This window comes from Lissotriton vulgaris, chromosome 9 (genome assembly GCF_964263255.1).
Source record: "Lissotriton vulgaris chromosome 9, aLisVul1.2, whole genome shotgun sequence".
NCBI lineage: Eukaryota > Metazoa > Chordata > Amphibia > Caudata > Salamandridae > Lissotriton > Lissotriton vulgaris.
In genome coordinates, this window is record NC_141697.1 from 1,242,096,293 (window position 1) to 1,242,115,285 (window position 18,993).

The window sequence follows — 18,993 nt, forward strand, 5'->3', positions numbered from 1 at the left end:
AAACATCCAGAGATTGATAGTCTCTGTGGCTACTTGTAGGACACCCCCGCGCCGCACGGCCACCAGCTGCTGCGTGTGCCCCCTCCGCCTCACTGCCTCGTTGTCCGGCTGCCGCCGCGTGACCACGCCCCCTCCTTCGAGCGGCGTGGTCCGTGGTCGCTCCTGGGCGCCGCTTCTCTCCCTGTGCCCTGCTGTCCTTCAGGAAGAAGCTGAAGACCTGGCTGTTCGAGCAGTAACGGCACCCCCTTCCCCCCAGCGCCTTGAGACCCTACGGGTAAGTAGTGCGCTCTATAAATGTCTTTGATTGATGGATTGTGGCTAAAAACCAGCACACCCGTCACATTTATGTTGGTTGTGTTATCATTAATCTATGTCCTGTATAAAACAAAGCATCCTAGTAAAAAGAATTTGCGCACATTTTATCTTGGGAAATTGTGTTCTGCTGTGTGTATTAAGCCTCTGTCATTTCACCACAGCCACGCACAAACCAGCAGTTTACTAAACACTCTTATTGTGTTGAACATTATATGCCGGATATGGCCCATGATATGCATGTGGCGGTCGATTAAGTAGTGTACCAGATTCTAGGAATTTCTGTCACGTGGTGGGGGGACCCAACATCTAAAAAAATTCAGCTTGTGGGGGGGCGGGGATCAACCTACAAAAGTTTGAAGACCTCTGATCTAGTGTGAGTCCATCTTTTCAATTGGCTGGCGTCTGTGCTACCGCTGCCTGATTTTAGGCACCTACTTCTTTAGGTCTCGCTCGAGACCTATTGCTGCCGAGTTGCTTGTCAAGGGAGATAGACCTGGGCACGAGCGCCGATTGCACATCGTGCACGCGCATGCCCAGCCCCCCATGGAGCCGTGCACATCTTTTGCTCCACATTCCACATTCACCTACGGCAGCCTCTCACAATCACGCACGCACACAGCCACACTCATGGAAGCACACACATGCGCGCGCACACACGCTGGCACACACACGCTGGCACACACACGCTGGCACACACACGCAGGCACACACACACACACACACACTCCCCACTACTTACTGGGCTCTTTTGTCGTTGGCTCCTTCATTCCGTTGCATCACCGGATTTCTCTTCTCCTGCTGTCTCCCGGGAACGCCAGCACTCCCGGGATCCCTGCTTTCTTCTGGGCTCTCCACTACCCACACCTCTCTGCCTCCAAGGTGCCCGCTCCGGACGAGCTACATCACCGCGAGCCTGGCTCAGAGGCGGGGCATCTCCCGGAACCTCGCAGGTTCAAAAGTACTTTCCTGCCTATCAAAGCAGAGCCCGTCCTCTCGCCTGCGTTCGTAATATACGAGCGTGTGCTTGTTGCTCTGCATTGAATTGGAAGGAGGTTTCCAGAAGAGTTTTCTCGAGGGGGTGGAGACATTTGGCAGCGGAGCTGTAGCCTTAAACTGGTTTTGCATTGCGCCGTGTTTTGGGCTGTTAAACCTCCATGTACGACAATTTGTACATGCATGGATTTGAAGATTCGGAGACAGTAAGCAATTTCTGAGATTATATTTTCTGTGGATCTTTTGTGCGGGTGTACCGGAGGGGGGGGGGGGCTAAAAGAGAGAGAGCATTGTTGAACGTAGCCGTCTGATGAGGAATGCAGTTCAGGCACCTGCGCTAATCAGCCAATAGCATAATATTGTGTCCGGATTAAAATAAAGTGTAGGCCTTCCATGTAAGAGCGTCCGTGCACCCCCTCGTTTACGGCATACATGCTGCACTTCCGTTCTCACGCTCAACGAGCAAGTAGTTTATAGCTGATAGCTGACCTGTATTTAATATTCATCAAATCCTCGGTGCCTGTATTCACAATTACATTTTCTTAGCTTACGCGGGATGTGGTACACTAAAAAACCCATGCATGAATAGTGTTGTGTGCACAAATGATGTATAAACCCATGCATGTATAGTGCTGTGTGTTAAAATGATGTGTATTCCATGCATGCATTGCGCCGCGGTGTGCTTAAATAATCTAATGTAAACAATGGTTCTCTGTTGAGTAAATAACTGCAAGTTTGGGGCAGAATCGGGAATTCGCCTTAAGTAGGACACATGTTTTTGAGCATGGTTTTTAAAATACTGCATTCGAGAATGTCGAGTAAACTGCATACAACCGCATGCACCTTAGGGGCACAATGTATGTATTGCAGTGCTTGTGAAATGGTTCAAAAGGAACCTTTCAGCCCCCTCAGTAGTAAGATAAGTGCGCTGGGAGCAGGACGCGGAGAGAGCTGGTGCCACCCTGCCCCTTTATTCTGCACTTTACATAACATGGAGGTGATGCCACCTGAACTGCCCAGTGAGGTGTGTTCACTGGGCAGTGAACACACCTCACTGGGCAATGCCGGCTCGTTCCTAATGCCAGGGAGCCAGAGTTAATGCCATCTGTACCGCTCTTAAATTAAAGGCCATTACAGTGCAGCACATCTGCTTATTCGTGTGTCAGTACAGACGTGAAACTAGCGCGGTGGGCACAGGCGCTGTGCCACCTACAACTGGCACCGTAACCACAACAGGCACCAACTTTGATTCCTGACAAAGGAGCTCATGTCGTTGGCACTCTATGGCCTGCTGCGTCTTACGTGTGGGGTTATATAAATTGGGTGCACGTGGGAATAAGGTAGCCTGCACCAAGCGGTGGGTGCAGCGTGAGGCGGCCCTGGTGTGGAGCGGGTGGAAGGATGCTGGTGCCTGTGGCGGAATCGGCGCGAGCGCTCACGTGGCGTTTCAAGTGCAGAATTTCAACCAGCCCCCTCGTTTCTTTAGTCAGTGGTAAAGGGAGGGAAGGAGAAGCACTGGGGTGGGAGTGGGCGGGGGCGGGGTGGGAGTGGGCGGAGTGGGAGGGGGGTGGGGGGCGAGGCTGACATTTTGAGAACCCCAGGTTGGGATTCAAGGCCCTGCCAAGGTCTGTTTACTGAAGTCGGGCGCACTCCATGTACATGGGGGGGGGGGTCATTCTAAATAAGGGAGGTGGATCGAGTCTCACGAGAACTGTGTAACAACCGCAACCCCAGTAGGAACGAGCTTGTTCAGGATTGTAATCATTATTCTAGAAGGATAGTTGATTTAAATAAACTATTAATAAACATTAGAGGAATAGGTTCTCTCTTTTCGAGCTTGTATTTTTTCCCAGCCATTACTTTTTCACTTCACACAGACTATTTTATATGCTAAACGTAAATAGAATTCTTAGAATAGCATTGTAAGACTTTGGCTATCGCAAACTAAAGCATAATTCGGCTGTGAATAATTGCCATGAGGATAAGAGTTACTCTAATGTAAACTTTAGCACAAAGTCCCGAAATTATCCACCAATAAGCCACTGAATTAGTCCGGCTTGTTGCCAAGTGTTTTTGTATAGTCTGGTGGTGTAACTGGTTTAGTTTCCTGTTTCTTCTCAGTGTTGTATGTAGTGGACAATTTGTCTATTATGGAGGTTGCTGATAAAATATGCTTTCAAGTTACATTTTTTTAGCAGAATAGTGAAAGTCGTAAAACAGAACTGTTTTGGGGAGAGACCTCAGTAGAAACCGATTCACTCGAGGAAAGGCGAACCCTAACTAACATTTGTATCCCTTCGGGGACACCAAGGGAAATCCTGGTTCTTTCAAAGAGCACTCCTAGAATGAGCCAGCATAGTCTGCAGCGCTGACCGAAGGGGAGAGAGTTGGGAGTTTCATTAGGAATAGAGCATTATTTTCATTCAGAGGTGAAATTAGTGAATGTAAATAAGTTCCTTGCTAGTAGTGGATGCAACGTAGTATATCAATCACATTGCAAACCATATAGCAAAGTAGAAACACTAGTAATGCAAAAAAATCAGTAAGCTTAAGGCCTCTATTTAAAATTAAAATAGTATACTCAAATTAATTAGCATATTTGCCACGACAGGCTCGATGTGTCCGACTGATCCTATTTCCCTATTCAATTTACTTTATGTGATCATTTGAAAGTTGTTGCTGATAGTTAAAAAAAAAAAAAAAAAAAAAAAAAAAAAAGACTGTTGCTGCTGCTCCTTCCGTAGTGCATTTGACCTATGGATTTTTGAGGAAAGCCATGTTAAACTCACTAGGAGTACAATATTGTTAAAACTCTACTTATTTTTAAAATGTTATTCCCGTCCAGTCTTCCACTTGACAAAAATACACAGATGTTCTGTAGCGTGTCAAGCATCGTTTGTTTTTGTGGCTCTTAGCTCTGTCTGCTGCTTAGTTTCAGCAACGTGAATACAGAATTATTTTATTATTTTTTTTTGGGGGGGAGGGGCATTTGACCATTCACAGATTTGCTATAGCATGAACCAAAATAAAAGGAATATGAGGAGTTCAAGCTGAGCCATTGAGCCGAAAGGAAGCTGCCTCATAAAAGCTTTAAATAGTGTAGTCCTGGACAAAGGAGGAGCTTAAATATACATGCTCCTTTCTTCAAGAGGGCATGAGGTTGGGTAGCTAAACTCTAAATAATATATTCTTTTTATATATATCCTATTCCCATCCTCTCTTTATAGAGTTAGAGATCAGAAGACGGGAGGATGAGTACAGATCTTCAAGTAAGTAGCCTCTCCGGATGTCCTCTTTTGAAGCGCCCCTGTCCTTTGGTGGTGGTAGGCACACTTAGTTTTGAATCAAAACAAAATGCATGAAGGACTGGTAATGTGTGGGCACATCTGCAAGCAGCGGTAGCAAAGTATAAAACAGTAACTCAATTACAGAAATGGCCTTGGCGCCAGTAATCTAATAATGCAAATGAAAGTCCGTAAACTGAAGAGTAAAAATGTACGGTTTGAAAATAGCCAGGAATCCACCTGACTGTTCTTCTGAACCACTGTAAAATGTGTACGTTTTCTTGACAATTCTAAAAACTGCCTCAGTGACAGAATAAAAACACGGAGAACACACATTGTATTGAGAAGTCGAGTAGATATAGTGTGTATATTATGACTATCTACACACCTCTTAATCAGCTACTAAGTTCCACCTAGCAGTGTTTGCATGGGAAAACTCCACAGAGAAATTACTGTAGCAAGTTTAAAGTCTGGCGTTTTTTGGGTTCATGGTCAGGTCTTGAAAGACCCCGAGGTGGAGAGAGGAATTTTATTCTGGTTTCCGTGTTTAGCGTCTGAAAACTGGTCGCCTGAATCTTGCATTACAGTTTGTTCAAAGCCACTTCCCTTTGTTGGTTTCGCCTGGGTGATACTGAGCCAACATATATCAGTCCTATAGAAACAACGACTATAGAACCTATTGGTAGATGGAAATGACATTGTAAACCCGGGGTAAAAGTATTACAATTGTGTCAATTGTTTTCACGTTTGCATGACGATCCTGGTCAACCGGGCTTGCAGGTGTGAGTACTTAAGAAGACCAGTTAAAGGAATTTAGCAGTTGCAGTTTGTTATATTCTGTGGCATTTTTTTTTATTGTTATAGGAGATATGTTTGTCGAGCATGACAAGAAAATCTTGTCACTGCCCACAAAAGCAAAGTTCAATGTTTTATGATAGCTATGTTGATACACACACTTTTTGAAGTGATCTCCATGCCCCTCATAGGATACAAGTTCCATCAGGGCTAACTCTACTTTTCCATTTTTGGAGCTGGTGATGTGAGCAGAATTGCTTTGGATAATTACAACTTATTCCAGTGCTGTAGTACTACAGAGTGCCACACTATTGTTAAGAAAACGAGTTAATAATTTTAGAATATGTGTTCGCAGTAATTAGTATGAAATCTAGAACACCTCAGTTGAAAACCTAGAAATCTGAGGTTTATGACAGGTTGTGACCAGCAGTTTTAAATAGTTAGTTACTTGCCCGGTTTTCCCAAAGCTGGGGCTGCACTCATAGATTTGGTTTTGTAAATGTAGGTGAAGCGCTTGAAAAGACCGGTTCACACAGACCTTCAATACAGCGAACAATGCGCTGTTGTATTGGTTCTTTTATTGTATGATTTATTGTTGCTGTCGTCCGACCGTAATTCTATTGTATTTTTTAATTACCGTATATTTAGTTCACAATTGCTGTTTTTTTGGAGTATGTTCATTTAGTAATCGTTAGTAATTTACCCTACTGCACTTGTACCCATTGATATGTTCTCTTGAAATGTAGCTGCTGTCAAACTCTCAGGATGTTGTTTCTTAGAACAAAGTGTGTGCATGTAGAAAACCTCTCACTTCTTCTGACCCCTACGCATATATTTAGCTCTTTATATTTACCTAATCGTTATCTAGCTTACTGTATACCCCCCCCCCCCTTCCGCTGGTGTTTTAGCAGCGATTTTGCCTACACCTGTTTTATCAGTTTTCCTGTACACAACAGATTAGAAGGAAAAGACAAACCCGAAGATGTACTGAAGCATGACCAGATAAAACTCTATTTGTCCTGGCAGCGTCTGCTGCTGGTTGAAGTGGCCGCCTTTAAGGAGCAGAAGAGAAAATAAGCTATTTCGGTGCTTTTCTGCTTTGAAAAGCTTGTGCTGCAGGGTGGTAGGCTGTATTCCTGGGATCATCATGAAAACCCTTATTGTTAAATAGGAGGAAATAAAATCATTTGCAGGCAAATTACAGAGGAAAGGAGTGGGCTCAGGGAGATCTTGTCCTTTTTAGGTCTTGCCTAGGTAGCGCGCATGCGCAATCTCTCAAGACATGCTGTATCTACTGTATGGGTATTCTTCCACTTCCCCGGCCTTCAGTTGACATGGCATGTCAGAGCGTGTGGTTTAAATGCCTCTTGAGTACAGAGCCGCTACTATTCTACTGGGCCTCTATGCTGAAATCAGAAACGTGTGGGAAACTTGCGGACCACCATCTGCACCTGCCCCCAATCCTGCAATTGTCTAGGGATGCGTCTGCCCATGAAGCAATAGCCTGTCCCATGCAGAACAAGAGTTACTAGAACATACGTGGAAATACCAGCTGCCTTCAGCCATGAGCTGTGCAACTGTCATATACCAGGTTTATGGTCCATCCCAGCCATATTTTGCACCGGCCTAATGCCCATACCACCAGGTATGCAAATCCCCTTTATTTATACATAGATGCCAACATTTGATGAATGTTTAATTTCTTGTTTGCATTAACCTTCATTTAAGAGCTTGAATCGATAGTAGTAATCCCCAGAAAGGCAAAGCTTTCCACACAGTTCCAGGCCACACTTTTCAACACCACACATTTCCAATCCATACCACATAATTCAACACAAAACCAGATAATTCAACTCAACAACACAATGTCACAACACACCACATACATCCAATCCACAACACACAATTCCACACATGCCACAAAATTAAACAGCACACTACATAATTGAACTCCACTACATACCACTCCACAAAATACCATTCCACTTAATTACACTGCATAACACACAATCGCAGTCCACATAATTCCAGTACAATTAATACCATGTAATTACCAACCACATAATTCCACATCACACCATGCCACATAATTCCACTACACAAATCCACTCCACTTCTATCACTCTACAACACGCAATTCTAAGCCACACAATTCCACAAATAACTAATACAACCCACATAATTCCACAGCACATACATACACTCCATAACACATGGGTATAAAAAAACATTGCCATTTGCAATGCCAAATGCTCTAACACAAACAAATGCCAAAACCGATTGCATTGCAAATGCTTGTTCTTTTTGTTTAAGCACTCCATGAGAACACATGTGTTTTCCATCTCTCTCGCTCTCATGTGCTTTTACCCCCTCGCGCTCTGCCAATGTGCTTCTCTTCCCTCACACGCACTTGTGTTGCTCTCCCTTGCCCATGCTCTCTCTTGCCCATGTGCTTCTCTTCCCTCACACGCACTTGTGTTGCTCTCTCTTGCCCATGCTCTCTCTTTCCCATGTGCTTCTCTTCCCTCACCCGCACTTGTGTTGCTCTCTCTTGCCCATGCTCTCTCTTGCCCATGTGCTTCTCTTCCCTCACCCGCACTTGTGTTGCTCTCTCTTGCCCATGCTCTCTCTTGCCCATGTGCTTCTCTTCCCTCACACGCACTTGTGTTGCTCTCTTGCCCATGCTCTCTCTGCCCATGTGCTTCTCTTCCCTCACACGCACTTGTGTTGCTCTCTTGCCCATGTGCTTCTCTTCCCTCACCCGCACTTGTGTTGCTCTCTCTCTGCCCATGTGCTTCTCTTCCCTCACACGCACTTGTGTTGCTCTCTTGCCCATGTGCTTCTCTTCCCTCACACGCACTTGTGTTGCTCTCTTGCCCATGTGCTTCTCTTCCCTCACCCGCACTTGTGTTGCTCTCTCTCTGCCCATGTGCTTCTCTTCCCTCACACGCACTTGTGTTGCTCTCTTGCCCATGTGCTTCTCTTCCCTCACACGCACTTGTGTTGCTCTCTTGCCCATGTGCTTCTCTTCCCTCACACGCACTTGTGTTGCTCTCCCTTGCCCATGTGCTTCTGCCCCCACTGCACACCATGTGGCCCTCTTATGCCGAATGCTTCTGCCCCCACACTCCAAGTTGCTCTACTTCACCCATGTTCTCTCCCTCTCCTGCTTCTCGCTACCAGTGTTCCTTCGCCACTGCCTGCTCCTGCAACCCTCTTATCCTTCATTTGATTTTTTTTTAAAGAGCATCCGTTTGAAAATAGTGCATTCACACTACTTATTTTGTTGTTGTTTTTTTTACTTACCAACCCATCTCAGCTTGGTAAATATAAATAACAGTGGTGTCCTTTGTAGTCGCATGTGTGTTGAATGCATGTATGTGCCTACAAATGGTGCAAGGGTCACGTCATCAGATTGTTTTTGCACCGTGGTTCACAGCAGCTCCAGTGCTGTACAGCTTACAGAAACATTAGCAAAACCAAAAGGTATTATAGGAGTGATCTATTGCCTTTGCATATGCTAGTTTCATTTTGTTTTAATCATTAGAATTGAAGATGGTAAGTACGAAATGCAAATTTAAGAAAGAGGACAGGGTGGATATAACTAGAAGTCCTGATGAAGCGTTATGTGAAAGACGTGTTGGCATTCAGAATAACGCATTCCATGTATCGCTGAATTATACAGCACTTGGAATGTACCATTGGATGATAATGTTTGAATAATAAAAGTGCTTAGAGACAAATACAAAATGTGAATGATTGTCTCTCAACGAAGAAGCAACACAAGTGACAATTAACCTATTGAAATAAAGGAGGTGCTCAAAAGTTTATCAAATAAAGAACGCATTAGGAATCGAATAGTTGAACGCGCAACGACAACCTACATTTCAGGAACCTACTTGTTATGGCATCTCTTCAAACGCCACTGACACCTTACGTACACATTAGGAACCTTCCAGTTGCTATGTATCTCTTGAACACGCACTAACCCCCCTACACTTTAGGAACCTATATATTTTGTTCCTTCATAATAAATGATCTCCGAACAGAACCCCGGGCTTGCTTGGTTTCCAGAGCTCTGCTGCTCCAAGCTAGGGTTGTGCTGTAAACTTAGCAGCACACAAACTAACACAACATATGAGGTACATACACAGGACATGCTGTTAGACCTGGCACCATCCACACACAGAGTTCATATTCAAACATGCGCGCAAATCACATCTTACGTTTTCAGCACAGTAAAGATAAACACCTGCCCTCCTTGACACCACCAAGAGCAAGTCACAATAAAATGCCAAACACCCCAAATACCGATGCATGGTAGCTATGGCGGTGAGCATCAACAGAGGCTGGGTTGTCTGCAATGCATGTAGTGTACAGCTTATGCATCACTACACAACAGTGGCAACTAATGTAACCACAAACTGTGCTTTTTGTCACAACAATCTACCTTTCCAATACATATATTAGCTGCTGAATTCCATTGTGTTTTCAGAGGGATTTTAGTCCTCAAACCTTTCAGCCAGTTGTCATTGCTCTTCCTTAAGTGCCACCGGTTTGACATAAGATTACATACAGTTAACCACAGCTGCTGAGGGGATAGGCTCATAGCACATGGCTTACCTGCACAGACAGCTTCTCACTGTTTGGAACTAGCTGTAAAAGTTTCAGTGTGTCATCACTCTCTGCCATATCTCGAGATGGAGTCTGTCCGGATGCCCTGGACTCCGCTCTTGCGTCCTGGTTTGTATGTGCCTTTGGCCGGTTCGGCTTCAGCTGCGGCCCACTGGCCTTCTTCCTTGGTTCCGGGTCATCGGAGACACTCGAGTGTCTCTGTCTCTTCTCCTGTATCAAATGATCACTGTTGGAGCCCCTCCGGTCACCGTGTCTCTGGCTCTCGACCTGTATCAGATGATCACTCTTTGAGCCCCTGCGGTCACCGTGTCTCTGGCTCTCGTCCTGTATCAGATGATCACTCTTCGAGCCTCTCCTGCCATCGGAGGACATATCAATATCCACTTTGCTCAATGTTGCTATAGAGACGTCAGTGCAGTTGTTGAAGTTTCTGTCGGAGCTCAACATGGGTTCAGGAGAGGACTTCTGCTGCGCACCGATGCCCACTGGCTTGATTTTCACTGGACTCTTTTTTTTAGTTTCCTATAAAAAGAAAAAGAAATATTTGAAACAATTATCCAAACCCCAACATTTGTGACTACTATGTATCTATTTTTCTGTTTTTTAAAAGAACGCTCTTTTGCATTTTTATAGCTGTGAGCCACATAAAGATTGGAGAGAGCTGGTCCAGAGAAATGATTCTACTCTAAGATATGTCCTCCTGCCAAGAGCATATTTCAGACTGAGCCAGCAACAGAACTAATGTCAATGCATGAACCTTAAAACCAATCTGCACTTTAAAATAAAGTCAAACTGCCTTAGCCTCACTATCTTATTCCTCCTTTAATCTTACACCCTCCTGTCAGGAATGGCTTTTGTCTGAGGAAGAGAAACCTATTATCAGATTGATTTTCAAAACCACTATTAACACATTGCCTTTATCAAGAAAATGAAGCAATTTTCTAAAAAAAAACAAAAAAAAACTATAAGGAATTTTCTGAACCCAGACAGAAGGGTGGCTTAGTGAGGTAAACACTCAGTGCTCATTAATGTGCTGCTGTTTGGCCCAGACCCTCATCTGTGCTGGAAAAGCACCTGGCTAAGCAGTGGTGTTCCACCCCACCCACCGACGTAGGTAGCTAGGAACCTGGGTGTGCTGTTTGATTCTCAGCAGTATTTTGTAACTGAGATAGCAGAAAGTGGAGAAATCCTGTCTTTGGATCTTAAGAATGCTGAAGAAATGTCTGCACTTCCTGCCATGGGAAGTACGGATAACAGTGGTGAGAGCACTGATGTTACTGTCCGTGCGTTTGTCTTAGGGTTATGGGTCACCTCTCCTGCCATCTGTCCATCAGTTGCTTCGGGCCAGGTCGCAGGGCCTACCTGACTGCATACTTCTGTCTCGGGGTTGAAGGAGAGATCATATCAAGTGAATTCAACAACGGTGATGCAGGTTTGTTATTATATGTACATATATCATGACGCGCATTGATATCGTATTTTCCAATATTAACAACACTTTCTGGGTACAGTTTCAACAGAGACAATAGGTCCAAGGATTCCAGGCATATATCTTTTTTCGCAGTTTTTATGGAGGCAAGGGAACCATACTCAAAGCTCTGGACCCTACGAGCTTCAAAGTTTAAAAGTTTGAGGTAAGTATGAGTATATGTTCCTTTTCTGTAGGTGTATTAATTCAAGGCTAAGTACAAAGTCAACAGGGACGGTTTCCCACAAACAGTTTATCTTGAAGTTTAATCTCCCCAATTGGCAGTGTCCTTCACCGATTGCTGTACGCAATTCAAGTCCCGTGACTTGAAAACTGAAGTAACTTAAAGAATGTCTAAATGAAATTGAAATAGCCTTGAGAAAGCCCTGGCGTCACTCGCCACACAGGGCGAAACACGTGTTGGCTGTCTGTGTTCAATATTGAATCAATAAAGGAATTCTTTGGAAAATTTTAATGAAAATGAAATTAATCTCTTATATTTGAATAGTGCTTTGCAACGAAGAGAAAATGACTTAGCCTTGAATTAATACACCTACAGAAAAGGAACATATACTCATACTTACCTCCAACTCTCTGGGTACAGTGGTCTTAAAATTGGAGCATTCGAGGAGCAGAATTCCTGCTTCTCATGCCTCTGGATCCACCTGAAATGGTCAGGAGTTCAGCTACGTAAGATCGGCTGTTGTCAAGTAGTGGCTTATGAGTGAGGACGCAGAGTCTGAAGGAAATCCGACCTTGAAGAGGGAACTAGTGAAGGTCAAAGGATAGTAATGATGTAAGAGAATTTTCTTGCTTTGCACAAGAACCTAGCAGCGGAGAGTGTGAATGTGGGATGCCGGCTGGTAGAGCATTCCCAAAGTCTAATCTTCAGTTGATCCAGGGGGATAAGGTGGCTTGTTTTCTTTACCATACGAAGCTGGAGTTCTTTGGTCTGGGAAGCTTCTCAATGTGTGGGATGAAAGATAGGGCAGGTCATTCCTGAATACCATCAACATGACTGACTGCTCAGGTGAAGGAACAAAGCTGTTCAGATTTAAACGGGACAGAAGGGATGGATCTAGCTTCTAAACTCTGTTTTGTCTGGGTTACAGAGAAGGAAGCTGTCCTGCATCCAGGACCGAAGCCTGTAAAGACAGCTACCGATTGTGTTTACGTCCTGGATCATAGTTGCTTTTAGGTACATCTCTGTGTCATCAGTGTATTGTAAGTCTCATTATTAGGCTGAGTGGCTCCATATAGATGTTAAGGAAAATCAGCACAAGAATAGAGGCCTGGGAGACCCTACAGGCAAGGCTGTCAAGGTAGAGGTGTTGTCTCCATCTTTTTCCTAGAAGATACAGTCCTGAAAGGAAGGCGGACAACCACTTAGGATATTACCTTTGATACCAATGAGATTTTGTGCTGTAGCACTCAATCGATTTTAGTCAATCATATAGAAAGCAGCAGACAAATCGGTTCAGACCATCAGACACGCATCCACATTGCCCAGAATGTGGTGAACATTACAGAGTATTTTTGGGGAGTCTGTTCCAATATTGTAGCCAGTTCTAAAGCTAGATGGATCTTTGGATAGGAGTGGGGCCTTGCCTTGAAGAGATGCCTTGTTATGCTACATTACCTCTTCGATGGCTTTGCCTGGTAATGGCAGATCTGAAATTGGATGGACGTTAGATAGGTTGGTCGGATCTCAACCAAGTTATTTGATCACAGGAGATATCTGATCGGGCTTTAATGGAGATGGGAAAGTCCTCAGGTTAGCGAGGCATTGATCAAGCGGGGCAAGAAGATGCACAATCGATGGACGCTTTCTTTGATGATTCCACAAGGAAGGACTCCCTGGAAATAGTGAGTTGTTTGTGTTTGCTGATAATGAATTGGAGATCATGTGAAGGGGAGACAAGTGAAACTGTTCGGAGTTAATCAGCATTCCAAGGTAAGGATGACCAGAGGAGAATGTAGGTCGAAGATGTTTCTTATTTGTGGAATCAGCAAAGGGATTCTTAAAGCAGGCACCACAATCTTTGGAGGGAGTCCGCTGAAGATCAGTTTTAGGACCCGACAATAAAATAATTGTAGAGAGAAATAACAGAAGTGAGATCTTGCTGCACTGGGTGAAGAGCATGTTTGCACTGAGTGAAGAGCACGTTTGCACCGGGTGAAGAGCATGTTTGCCCTTTGTGAAGAGCATGTTTGCACTGGGTGAAGAGAATGTTTGCACCGGGTGATGAGCACGTTTGCACCGGGTGATGAGCACGTTTGCACCGGGTGATGAGCACGTTTGCACCGGGTGATGAGCACGTTTGCACCGGGTGATGAGCACGTTTGCACCGGGTGATGAGCACGTTTGCACCGGGTGATGAGCACGTTTGCACCGGGTGATGAGCACGTTTGCACCGGGTGATGAGCATGTTTGCACCCGGCGAAGAGCATGTTTGCACCCGGTGAAGAGCATGTTTGCACCGGGTGAAGAGCATGTTTGCACCGGGTGAAGAGCATGTTTGCACCGGGTGAAGAGCATGTTTGCACCCGGTGAAGAGAATGTTTGCACCGGGTGAAGAGAATGTTTGCACTGGGTGAAGAGCATGTTTGCACTGGGTGAAGAGCATATTTGCACTAGGTGAAGAGCATATTTGCACTAGGTGAAGAGCATATTTGCACTAGGTGAAGAGAATGTTTGAATGTTTGCACTGGAGAGAAGAATGTTTGCGCTTGGTGAAGAGAAGGTTTGCACTTGGTGAAGAGAAGGTTTGCACTTGGTGCAGAGAAGGTTTGCACTTGGTGCAGAGAATGTTTGAACTTGGTGAAGAGATTGTTTGCACTTGGTGAAGAGATTGTTTGCACTTGGTGAAGAGAATGTTTGGACTGGGTGAAGAGAATGTTTGCACTTGGTGAAGAGAATGTTTTCACTTGGTGAAGAGAATGTTTGCACTTGGTGAAGAGAATGTTTGCACTGGGTGAGGAGAATATTTGCACTGGGTGAGGAGAATGTTTGCACTGGGTGAAGAGCATGTTTGCACTGGGTGAAGAGCATATTTGCACTGGGTGAAGAGCATATTTGCACTAGGTGAAGAGAATGTTTGAATGTTTGCACTGGAGAAAAGAATGTTTGCACTTGATGAAGAGAATGTTTGCACTTGGTGAAGAGAATGTTTGCACTTGGTGAAGAGAATGTTTGCACTTGGTGAAGAGAATGTTTGCACTTGGTGAAGAGAATGTTTGCACTGGGTGAAGAGAATATTTGAACTTGGTGAAGAGATTGTTTGCACTGGGTGAAGAGCATGTTTGCACTGGGTGAAGAGAATGTTTGCACTGGGTGAAGAGAATGTTTGCACTTGGTGAAGAGAATGTTTGCACTGGGTGAGGAGAATGTTTGCACTGGGTGAAGAGCATGTTTGCACTTGGTGAAGAGCATGTTTGCACTGGGTGAAGAGCATGTTTGCACTGGGTTAAGAGAATGTTTGCACTTGGTGAAGAGAATGTTTGCACTGGGTGAAGAGCATGATTGCACTGGGTGAAGAGCATGTTTGAATGTTTGCACTGGGTGAAGAGAATGTTTGCACTGGGTGAAGAGAATGTTTGCACTTGGTGAAGAGAATGTTTGCACTGGGGGAAGAGAATGTTTGCACTGGGTGAAGAGCATGTTTGCACTAGGTGAAGAGAATGTTTGCATGTTTGCACTGGAGAAGAGAATGTTTGCACTTGGTAAAGAGAATGTTTGCACTGGGTGAGGAGAATGTTTGCACTGGGTGAAGAGCATGTTTGCACTGGGCGAAGAGCATGTTTGCACTGGTTGAAGAGCATGTTTGCACTGGGTGAAGAGCATGTTTGCACTGGGTGAAGAGCATGTTTGCACTGGGTGAAGAGCATGTTTGCACTGGGTGAAGAGCATGTTTGCACTGGGTGAAGAGCATGTTTGCACTGGGTGAAGAGCATGTTTGCACTGGGTGAAGAGCATGTTTGCACTGGGTGAAGAGCATGTTTGCACTGGGTGAAGAGAATGTTTGCACTGGGTGAAGGGAAAGTTTGCACTGGGTGAAGTGCATGTTTGCACTGGGTGAAGAGCATGTTTGCACTGGGTTAAGAGCATGTTTGCACTGGGTGAAGAGCATGTTTGCACTGGGTGAAGAGCATGTTTGCACTGGGTGAAGAGCATGTTTGCACCGGGTGAAGAGAATGTTTGCACCGGGTGGGGAGAATGTTTGCACCGGGTGGGGAGAATATTTGCACCGGGTGAATAGCATGTTTGCACTGGGTGAAGAGAATGTTTGCACTTGGTGAAGAGAATGTTTGAATGTTTGCACTGGTGAAGAGAATGTTTGCAATTGGTGAAGAGCATGTTTGCACGTTTGCACTTGGTGAAGAGAATGTTTGAATGTTTGCACTGGTGAAGAGAATGTTTGCACTGGGTGAAGAGAATGTTTGCACTGGGTAAAGAGAATGTTTGCACTGGGTGAAGAGAATGTTTGCACTGGGTGAAGAGAATGTTTGCACTTGGTGAAGAGAACGTTTGAATGTTTGCCCTTGGTGAAGAGAATGTTTGAATGTTTGCACTTGGTGAAGAGAATGTTTGCACTGGGTGAAGAGAATGTTTGAATGTTTGCACTGGGTGAAGAGCATGTTTGCACTGGGTAAAGAGCATGTTTGAATGTTTGCACTGGGTGAAGAGCATGTTTGCACTGGGTGAAGAGCATGTTTGCACTGGGTGAAGAGCATGTTTGCACTGGGTGAAGAGAATGTTTGCATGTTTGCACTGGAGAAGAGAATGTTTGCACTTAGTAAAGAGAATGTTTGCACTGGGTGAGGAGAATGTTTGCACTGGGTGAAGAGCATGTTTGCACCGGGTGAAGAGCATGTTTGCACCAGGTGATGAGCATGTTTGCACCAGGTGATGAGCATGTTTGCACCAGGTGATGAGCATGTTTGACCGGGTGATGAGCATGTTTGCACCGGGTGATGAGCATGTTTGCACCGGGTGATGAGCATGTTTGCACCGGGTGATGAGCATGTTTGCACCGGGTGAAGAGAATGTTTGAATGTTTGCACTGGGTGAAGAGAATGTTTGCACTAGGTGAAGAGAATGTTTGCACTGGGTGATGAGCATGTTTGCACCGGGTGAAGTGCATGTTTGCACTGGGTGAAGAGCATGTTTGCACTGGGTGAAGAGCATGTTTGCACTGGGTGAAGAGCATGTTTGCACTGGGTGAAGAGCATGTTTGCACTGGGTGAAGAGCATGTTTGCACTGGGTGAAGAGCATGTTTGCACTGGGTGAAGAGCATGTTTGCACTGGGTGAAGAGCATGTTTGCACCGGGTGAGGAGAATGTTTGCACCGGGTGAAGAGAATGTTTGCACCGGGTGAGGAGAATGTTTGCACCGGGTGAAGAGCATGTTTGCACCGGGTGAAGAGCATGTTTGCACCGGGTGAAGAGCATGTTTGCACCGGGTGAAGAGAATGTTTGCACTTGGTAAAGAGAATGTTTGAATGTTTGCACTGGTGAAGAGAATGTTTGCACTTGGTGAAGAGCATGTTTGCACGTTTGCACTTGGTGAAGAGAATGTTTGAATGTTTGCACTGGGTGAAGAGAATGTTTGCACTGGGTGAAGAGAATGTTTGCACTGGGTGAAGAGAATGTTAGCACTGGGTGAAGAGAATGTTTGCATTGGGTGAAGAGAATGTTTGCACTTGGTGAAGAGAATGTTTGAATGTTTGCACTTGGTGAAGAGAACGTTTGAATGTTTGCACTTGGTGAAGAGAATGTTTGCACTTGGTGAAGATAATGTTTGAATGTTTGCACTTGGTGAAGAGAATGTTTGAATGTTTGCACTTGATGAAGAGAATGTTTGCACTTGGTGAAGAGAATGTTTGCACTGGGTGAAGAGAATGTTTGCACTTGGTGAAGAGAATGTTTGCACTGGGTGAAGAGAACGTTTGCACTTGATGAAGAGAATGTTTGCACTTGGTGAAGAGAATGTTTGAATGTTTGCACTTGGTGAAGAGAATGTTTGAATGTTTGCACTTGGTGAAGAGAATGTTTGAATGTTTGCACTTGGTGAAGAGAATGTTTGAATGTTTGCACTTGGTGAAGAGAATGTTTGAATGTTTGCACTTGGTGAAGAGAATGTTTGCACTGGGTGAAGAGAATGTTTGCACTTGGTGAAGAGAATGTTTGCACTTGATGAAGAGAATGTTTGCACTTGGTGAAGAGAATGTTTGAATGTTTGCACTTGGTGAAGAGAATGTTTGAATGTTTGCACTTGGTGAAGAGAATGTTTGAATGTTTGCACTCGTGAAGAGCATGTTTGCACCGGGTGAAGAGCATGTTTGCACCGGGTGAAGAGCATGTTTGCACCGGGTGAAGAGCATGTTTGCACCGGGTGAAGAGCATCTTTGCACCGGGTGAAGAGCATCTTTGCACCGGGTGAAGAGCATCTTTGCACCGGGTGAAGAGCATCTTTGCACCGGGTGAAGAGCATGTTTGCACCAGGTGATGAGCATGTTTGCACCAGGTGATGAGCATGTTTGCACCAGGTGATGAGCATGTTTGACCGGGTGATGAGCATGTTTGCACCGGGTGATGAGCATGTTTGCACCGGGTGATGAGCATGTTTGCACCGGGTGATGAGCATGTTTGCACCGGGTGATGAGCATGTTTGCACCGGGTGATGAGCATGTTTGCACCGGGTGATGAGCATGTTTGCACCGGGTGATGAGCATGTTTGCACCGGGTGATGAGCACATTTGTACCGGGTGATGAGCACATTTGTACCGGGTGAAGAGCATGTTTGCACCGGGTGAAGAGCATGTTTGCACTGGGTGAAGAGAATGTTTGCACTGGGTGAAGAGAATGTTTGAATGTTTGCACCGGGTGAAGAGCATGTTTGCACTGGGTGAAGAGAATGTTTGAATGTTTGCACTGGTGAAGAGAATGTTTGAATGTTTGCACTGGTGAAGAGAATGTTTGCACTTGGTGAAGAGAATGTTTGAATGTTTGCAAAGGTGAAGAGAATGTTTGCACTTGGTGAAGAGAATGTTTACACTGGGTGAAGAGAATGTTTACACTTGGTGAAGAGAATGTTTGCACTTGGTGAAGAGAATGTTTACACTGGGTGAAGAGAATGTTTACACTGGGTGAAGAGCATGTTTACACTGGGTGAAGAGCATGTTTACACTGGGTGAAGAGCATGTTTGCACTTGGTGACGAGAATGTTTGCTTTTCAGACTATTGGGCTTTTGCTCCCTGAATTTAGGAATGTTACTCTTTTCTGTATTTTCCTTTGTTCATACTTCACCTGAGATTACTGGACTACATTTTAATTTAAACAACAATTTAAACAACAGCAAACTACTCCAACAACTAAACAATTATTTCTTGTAGCGTATCCCATTTGCATTTGTGAACCAAACCAAAAAAAACAACTACACTAGTTTATTTTACATGTTAACGCAGATTGGCAGCCAGCTGCATTGCTTAATTACAACAGG

The 18,993-nt window shown here is 44.7% G+C and overlaps 1 protein-coding gene across 1 annotated transcript in view; it reads right to left on the minus strand.

Annotated features, from left to right (window-relative positions):
• The window catches only part of NEK4 (NIMA related kinase 4), a 278,651-nt gene that overhangs the window by 128,706 nt on the left and 130,952 nt on the right, over positions 1–18,993 (minus strand). The window contains exon 7 of the mRNA XM_086939417.1: positions 10,011–10,544. Within this exon, the coding sequence (XP_086795543.1) occupies positions 10,011–10,544 (534 nt within the window). The remainder of the gene's footprint in view (positions 1–10,010; positions 10,545–18,993) is intronic.